Source organism: Scyliorhinus canicula, chromosome 17, assembly GCF_902713615.1.
Source record: "Scyliorhinus canicula chromosome 17, sScyCan1.1, whole genome shotgun sequence".
Classification (NCBI taxonomy): Eukaryota; Metazoa; Chordata; class Chondrichthyes; order Carcharhiniformes; family Scyliorhinidae; genus Scyliorhinus; species Scyliorhinus canicula.
In genome coordinates, this window is record NC_052162.1 from 113332156 (window position 1) to 113340661 (window position 8506).

At 51.0% G+C, this 8506-nt stretch overlaps 1 protein-coding gene across 1 annotated transcript; it reads right to left on the reverse strand.

Moving 5' to 3' along the window:
• Positions 1 to 370: 370 nt before the first annotated feature.
• On the reverse strand, positions 371 to 1863 carry LOC119952229 (gastrula zinc finger protein XlCGF49.1-like). Its single transcript, XM_038775880.1, has one exon. It carries the CDS (start codon positions 1732 to 1734, stop codon positions 1144 to 1146), a length of 591 nt encoding a protein of 196 aa, XP_038631808.1. The 5' UTR covers positions 1735 to 1863; the 3' UTR covers positions 371 to 1143.
• Positions 1864 to 8506: the final 6643 nt, after the last annotated feature.

The following is an 8506-nucleotide window of genomic DNA, read 5'->3' on the forward strand; positions in this document are numbered from 1 at the left end:
AACCAGCCTCTACAGCTCTCTGTGGTAAAGAATTCCACAGATTCTCTACCCTCTGAAAGAAGAAATTGCTCCTCACCTCTGTCTGAAATGGGTGACCTCTTTTTTTAAATATAAATTTAGAGTACACAATTCATTTTCTCCAATTAAGGGGCAATTTAGCGTGGCCAATCCACCTACCCTGCACATCTCTGGATTGTGGGGGCGAAACCCACACAAAAACAGGGAGAATGTGCAAACTCCACATGGACAGCAACCCAGAGCTGGGATCGAATCTGGGACCTCGGTGCCATGAGGCTGCAGTGCTAACCATTGTGCTGCCCATGGGCAACCTCTTACTCTGGGATTATGCCCTCTGGTCCTAGACCCTCCCACAAGACGAACATCCTCTCAGCATCTATCCTGTCAAGCCCCCTCGAGAATCCTAGATGTCTAAATAAGGTCGCCTCTCATTCTTCTAAACTCCAATGAGTACAGACCCAACCTCCTCAACCTCGCCTCATCAGAAAATCGCTCCCTTCCCGGGATCAACCGAGTGAACCTTCTCTGGGATTCTTCTGATGCCAGTAAATCATTCCTTAGCTAAGGGAACCAAAACTGTTTGCAAACTATTCAAAACCCGAAATCTGTATCCCCTTCATCCTTGTCCCATCAGCTAATGGGAACAGCTTTTCTTTATCCACCCTAGCTAAACATCTTGTCCACCCCTCTCAAATCTCCCCTCAATCTCCTTTGCTCCAAGATGAACAACCCCAGCTTCTCCAACCGAACCTTGTAGTTTCAATGGCTCATCCCCGGAACTATTCTGGTAAATCTCCTCTCCACCCTCTCGAGGAGCCTCACATCCTCCCTAACGTGTGGTAACCCAGACCTAGACTCAATACTCTAGTTGTGGCCTAACCAGAGCTTTAGAAAGGTTCAACATAACTTCCCTGTTTTTGTTCTCAATCCATCTATTCCTGAAGCCCAAGGTCGCATTTGCTCCAAATAGGAATATGAAACTTTCTGGCTTGAACGTGAAAAGTAATTGAATGGCATACTTAAAATACCGAAAGGAGACGGACGCTCTTTGAGGCTGGGAGAAAAGTGGTGACATGGGACAGTTCAACAGAAAGAAACCCTGTGAATCTCCCACTTCACCCACTGTCAGAATGAACATGGTTCAGTCTGGGTGTCATTAACAGCAGCAATAACAGCAGAATCCAATCCCTGTGAAGACTTGTGAAGTCGCTGGTGCTTCCGCAGGTTCCGTAACAGAGTGAATCTCTTCTCACAGTCAGAGCAGGTGAATGGCCTCTCCCCAGTGTGAACACGCTGATGGGTTTGCAATTTGGATAAATGAGTGAATCTCTTCGCACACTGAGAGCAGGTGAAAGGCTTCTCCCCATTGTGAACTTGCTGGTGTGTCCGCAGGGTGGATGAATGTCTGAATCCTTTCCCACACACAGAGCACATGAATGGCTTCTCTTCAGTGTGAACTCGCTGGTGGACCAGCAGGTTGGATAACTTAGTGAATCCCTTCCCACACTGAGAGCAGGTGAACGGCCTCTCCCCAGTGTGAATTCGCTGGTGGACCAACAGGTCGGATGACATTTTAAACTTCTTCGCACACTGAGAGCAGCTGAACGGTCTCTCCTCCTCAGTGTTCATGTGTTGGTGGAACATCAGGTCGACAGAGCCACCTACACTGTCAGAGCATTTCAACTCACTGTTATGACTGCCCTGGTGTCTCAGCATGTTGGACAACTGACTGAATCCCTTCCCACACACGGAGCAAGTGAATGGCCTCTCCCCAGTGTGAACTCGCTGGTGGATATGCAGGTGGGATAACCGAGTGAATCTGTTTCCACACTGTGAGCAGGTGAACGCCCTCTCCCCGGTGTGAATTCTCTGGTGCGTATGCAGGTGGGATGACTGAGTGAATCCCTTCCCACACACGGGGCAGGTGAATGGCCTCTCCCCAGTGTGACTGCGTCGATGAATTTCCAACTGCGATGGGTTTTTGAATCCCTTCCCACAGTCCTCACATTTCCAGGGTTTCTCCATAGTGTGGGTGTCCTCGTATCTCTCCAGCTTCGATGATCTATTGAAGCACTATGCACACACAAAACATGTGTACGGTCTCTCCCGCTGTGACTGGTACAGTGTTTTTCAGGTTGTGTAAATGGATAAAGCTCAGTGCATGGTCAGTGCTCTGGATCACTCTCACTCGAGTGCCTGTGAGTCTCAGACCTTTTCCAGTCACGCTGATGATTATAATACTTTTAACCAGGTAGGACAAACAATCAACTTTGCATGAAGATTCCAAAGTCGATAATGTTCCAGTCCCAATGAATCAAGAGACTGTCATATCTTCCCACGACATCAGGTTTGAGATTTCTGTTCCTGAATCCCCCTCTTTTAACATCCTGTAAAAGAAGTTCACAAAATTCATCACTGCCAGTACAAAATAGAGATTCAGAACAGAAACAGAACATTCTTCCCTCACTTGTACCCCAAAAGTAAATTTCTGCCTCTCACACTCTTCCTCCATTCTCACTCTGCTGTATTTAATAAACAACCTCCCAATTCTCCATAAGGTGCTGGTTCATTCTCGTCAACAGGTCAATCCTCACCACTTCCCATTCAAGAAACAGAGATCTGATGATCATAGAGAACTGGAATACAATTAGCTGGATATTTTGCACCCTTTCTCAATACACAAAAGGCTGGTGTCAATACCTCTCTGTTGCATTCACCAAACAAACTATCACCCAATCAATTCTGACTTTGCAACCAACCAGGACCTGTTTTCAGAAGCATTATACATTGTTCCCTTTGAAATTTGGTATTTTTTCATCTATCCCAATGAGTGCAGATGAAAAGATTCAACACCAAGTCCCTCTTTTTAGCAATACTCAAGTTCTGTGGTACCAAGTGACAACCATCCAAAAATGGAAAGAATCAATGCATCTTTTTGTGAACCATAAATAACAGATCTACTTTGCACCACTAGACATATAGAACATTCATAGAATTTACAGTGCAGAAGGAGGCCATTCGGCCCATCAAGTCTGCACCGGCTCTTGGAAAGAGCACAGGTCAACACCTCCACCCTATTCCCATAACCCAGTAACCCTATCCCCATAACCCAGTAACCCCACCCAACACTAAGGGCAATTTTGGACACTATGGGCAATTTATCATGGCCAATCCACCTAACCTGCACATCTTTGGACTGTGGGAGGAAACCGGAGCATCCGGAGGAAACCCATGCACACACGGGGAGGATGTGCAGACTCCGCACAGACAGTGACCCAAGCTGGAATCGAACCTGTGACCCTGGAGCTGTGAAGCAATTGTGCTATCCACAATGCTACCGTGCTGCCTTCAATATTAATTCACTGTCCCCTTAAATATCAGCCACCTCCTGGGGAAACCAGCCCTTTAATCGTGAACATTGGGAAAGAGACCATCCTTTTAGCCATACAAATAAATGTGTCAAGCTTAAGGAGCAAAGGATGTCAATGTCTTTAAGAGAGAGAGAGAGAGAGACCTGGGCCTAGCTTTGCAGAGTCTGCACCCTCCCTGGAATCACTTCCTTTCCCTTCAGTTGCTGCAAGTGACCAATTGAAGGTGAGAATGAGAAAAGAAACGGAAAGGGGGAGAAAAGAAAAAGTGTTTTACTCACAGATGTTGGAGACACGAGGACGTTTCAGTCTGAGTAAAACTCAATCTTCATTCACACGCACTCACAGCCCGCGCTCTGATTGGCTGGGGGAGCAGAGTCCTTCCGGTCCGGCAACTCTTCTCATTGGTCTACATCTCAGCAGGAAGGTCAAAAATTGCACCTTCCCCCGCACAAACGCAGCTTCCCCTTTCCCTTGGACATGCGCAGATTCGGGCCGGAGGAGTTCACCCAGCGCCTTCTCGCTCTGTCCGAAGCCGGTTGCCTGGAAACCTTGTCTCGAGGAGGTGAAGGGGGAGTAAAGGGTGGGGCGGGGATCCCGTGCCGCGCGCCGGGTCTGCACACTGGAACTCGGAGACGTCAGCGCGGAGCAGAGAAGTTCCTATTCGCTGATTCAGGAAGGCCTTTATTGTGACGGCACAATGTGTCAGAGGGGCGTTGCCAGCACTGGTCACAGAAACAGCATTACTGCGGATTGGATAACAGCTCAGTGCGACCGCAAGTCAGAGGTCCTCCCACCCCTGGTCTGTGGGTTTTCCTCCAATTGGAGACATCAGGCAAACTGGCCAATGAGAACTCTTGGAGGACCGGAGATGCGCTGATCCTCCAGCCAATCAGAGTCTGTCTGTCTAGCACAGCTGCTGCTCCTCCAGCTTCACACAAACTGAAACTTCCTCCTGTCCCCAACATCTGTGAGTAAAACACTTTCTCCCCCTTTCCATTTTTTTTCTCATTCTCATCTTCAATTGTTGACTTGTTTAAAACCCCAGGCCCAGATGAGATGTATTGCAGGCTGCTGTGAGAGGCAAGGGAGGAGATTGCAGAGGTTCTGACAATTTTCAAAGTTTCTCTGGTCACAGGACTGGAGGATAGCGAATGAGGGACCATTATTCATGGAAGGAAGTAGGGGAAAACCAAGAAATTACAGATCAATGAGTCTAACTTCTGTGGAATCATAGAATTCCTCCAGTTCAGAAGGAACTTGTTCGGCCCATTGAGTCTGAATCGACCGTACTCTACCTAGGTCCACTCTCAAGCCCACCCCGCCCTATCCCTGGAACCTAATCTGCACATCTCTTGGACACTAAGTGGCAATTTAGCATGGCCGATCCACCTAACCTACACATCTTTGGACTGTTGGAAGAAACGGGGGTACCTGGAGGAAACCCACACATACACAGGGAGAACTTGCAAACTCCAAATGTGCAAACTTATCCGAGTCGCTGTGGCTCAATTGGTTAGCGCGTTTGACTGTTAACCAAAATGTTGGTGGTTTGAGAACACCCAGGGATGCTGTTTGCTCCTACATTTTGGGCAGCACGGTAGCACAAGTGGCTAGCACTGTGGCTTCACAGCGCCATGGTCCCAGGTTTGATTCCCCGCTGGGTCACCGTCTGTGCGGAGTCTGCACGTTCTCCCCCTGTCTGCGTGGGTTTCCTCCCACAGTCCAAAGATGTTCAGGTTAGGTGGATTGGCCATGATAAATTGCCCTCAATGGCCAAAAAGCTTAGGAGGGATTATTGGGTTGCGGGGATAGGGTGGAAGTGAGGGCTTAAGTGGGTCAGTGCAGAATCAATGGGCCGAATGGCCTCCTTCTGCATTGTATGTTCTATGTTCTATTCTATGTTCCACACAGACAGTCACCCAAGGTCAGAACTGAAGCCAGGTCCCTGGCGCTGTGAGGCAGCTGTGCTACCCATTGCTGCTGTAGGTAGAGAAGGTATTGCAATATTTCTGATGGACAGAATTAATCTCCATTTGGGAGGCAAGGATTAATCAAGGATGGTCAGGAGGAGATCATGTCCGACCAATTTGATTTGAATTTTTCGAGGGGGTGACCTGGTGTGTAGATGAAGATGGTGCAATTGATGTACTCTACATGGACTTAAGTGAGACTCTTGACAAGGTATCACATGGGAGACGGGCCAAGAAGGTAAGAGCCCATGGGAGCCAGGGCAAATAGGATCCAAAATTAGATTATTGGCGGCAGGAGGCAGAGGATGATGGTCGAAGATTACCTTTGTGACTGGATGCCTGTGTCCACTGGTGTTCCGCAGGAATCAGTGCTGAGTCCCTTCTTGTTTGTAATGTACCTCAATGATCTGGATGTGAGTGTAGGAGGTATGATAAGTAAGTTCACAAATGGCACAAAATTGGTGGTGTGGAAAATAGTGAGAAGGAAAACCTTAGAATGCGCCACTAAATAGACAGGCTGATTAAGTCGTAAAATAGAATTTCACCCTAAAAAGACTAGCAAGACAAGGGAATATACAAAGGGTGGCACGGTGGCACAGTGGTTAGTACAGCTGCTTCACAGCGCCAGGGTCCCGGGTTCAGTTCCAGCCTTGGGTATCTGTGGAGTTTGTACATTCTCCCCGAGGTGGCATGGGGTTCCTCCTGGTGCTCTGGTTTCCTCTCGTAGTCCAAGATGTACAAGTTAGGTGGATTGGGCGTGATAAATTGTTCCCGAGTGGCCAACAAGTTGGGTGGGTTACTAGGTTACGAGGACAGGACGGGGCGTGGGCCAAGGTAGAGTGCTCTTGGGATTCGGCTTCTGGCGCGGGAAGAGAGCTCTTGAGGGGGGAACACGGTTGCGTCCCGTTCCCCGCGAAGAACTTGCACCTCAGTGCGCAAACCTGTCCGACTGGGACCCCGCCCAGCGAGACAGTGAGGAAGAAGAGAAGTAACCCGGACTCCAAAATAGAGCAAAGTCGGAGACCTGCGCGCTCAGGAGCAGAGTGAGCGACAAAGAGAGAACCCCCACCCAGGGGAGAAGGGGGGGGGGGGGGGGGGGGGGACTTTGAAAAGAAAACTGTTAAAGGAAAAGAAAATTCCCTCTTTCCACATTTTTCAAAAAAAACTTACCTGAAATGAGCTTTTAGAAGGGGTTGGGGGAGAAAAAAGAAAGGGAGGAAAAAGACAAAAAAAAGGAGGGGGTAAAAAAAGGGGGAGGGGGGAAAAGAAAAGGGGGAAAGAAATGCCAGAAGGGAGCCAAGGCAGAGGGAGAAAGGGCACCAAAGCAAGCTGGGCAATACACGAGCCCGCTCTGACGAGCTAATTGGCACACGAAGCGGCGGAATGGAAGTCTGGCCGCAACAAAAAGAACTGGCCAGACGGGAGCATTTTCCCCCTGGGCCAGAGGGGAACTGGAAGGCAGCCTTTGCCGTGGTGCTGAGGGAACACCAGGGGGAAAGCAAGGCAGGGACCCGAGCAGACATAGAGGCTGCAGTACAGGCAGCAATGGCCAAGGCCCTGGCGGAGGTGCAGCTCGCCCTGGGCAGAGCAGAGAAGAAACTGGAAGCCCAGGAGGAGAAACTGGAAACCCAAGAGGCAACCATTAAGGAGCTGGAAAAAGCCGCGACTGACGTGAGCGACTGGATCACGGCCCTGGAGAAGGAGGTGGCGCGACTGGGCCCAACGCAGGGGAGCCTGAAGGGCAGAGTGGACGACCAGGAAAACCGCTCAAGAAGACAAAATGTCAGGAGAGTGGACCTACCGGAGGGGATCGAGGGTAGAAACCCCACGGCCTACGTGGCCGAGATGCTGGGCAACTTAGTGGGGAGGGAAACCTTTCCCATCCCACCAGAAATGGACAGAGCACATCGGTCGCTGCACCCGAAACCCAGGCTCGGAGAACACCCGAGGGCAGTTATAGCTAAACTGCACCGGTACCAAGACAGGGAAACAATCCTGTGCTGGGCCACGAAAAACAGAACCTGCAGATGGGAAGGGCACCTCCATTAGAGTGTTCGAGGACATTGGGGCAGGCCTCGCCAGGAAACGGGCCGAATTCAACAGAGCAAAAGCAGCCCTTCACAAGAACAATGTGTGTTTTGGTATGCTATACCCAGCGACACTCTGGGTCACATACCAAGGAAGAGAGTATCTCTTTACAGCCCCCGCCGATGCAAACAGGTTTATCGAGAAACACGGGCTGGAAAACTAACAGCGAGGGTAGAAATACGGGGCCCCTGGCAAGGGGCAACAACACACCGAGGGGGGGGGGAGGGGTGAGGCAACGCTAGGACCCCCCCGCCCTCACCCCCACCATGGCGAGCGCACCCTGAACAAAAATCAAACCGCTACCCAACGAACTGCCACAGGTGGGAAACCAGGCCCCAGCACGAGGGCACGAGAGTAGCGGAGAAGGGAGAGCAAACGGAGGGAGCGCAGGGTAGGACTGGGGAAGAGTGGGCATAAAAACACTGGGCAAGGGAGAAGCGAGACAGTCACTCGCGGGGAGGGGGGGGGGGGGGGGGGTCACCCCCCAACAGGAAAGCTAGCGCCGGGGGCACGCAATAAAGCAGGGCCGCAGCGTGCTCCCAACAGGAGGGACGGTGCCAGGCAGAGGGGGGGAACCACTCCACAGAGGCAGGAGAGCAAACTGGGGTAGGAGCAGGGGGAAAGAGGGACAAACGAGGGATATACGGGAGAGGGGGAGAAAGGGGAAGGAAAGGAAGGGAATGGGGGGGGGGCACAGGAAGAGAGGGAACAGGCGGGGGCGGAACACAGGAACGGAGGGACAAACCAGCTAGAAAAGGAACTGCAATAGGGCTACAAAGTGCCACAACCAAGGGCTCGGAACAAGGAACCGCTGCAAGCACCCACCCAGTACGGCCTCTGGGCGAAGGGAGACCCCAGAGTGCAGGGGACTACCTGCGTGGCAGTCGTATAGTGGGCGGCCATGTTGGCGGACCCCTAGACGAAGGGAAATCCCGGAGCGTAGGAACCCGACCGCATGGAGAGAGCAGTGACAGCGACCATGCTGGACGGCCCCCTAACAAAGGGAAACCCCGGAGGGCAGGGGCGCATTCAACAGGTGAATATGGTTAATCCCACAGG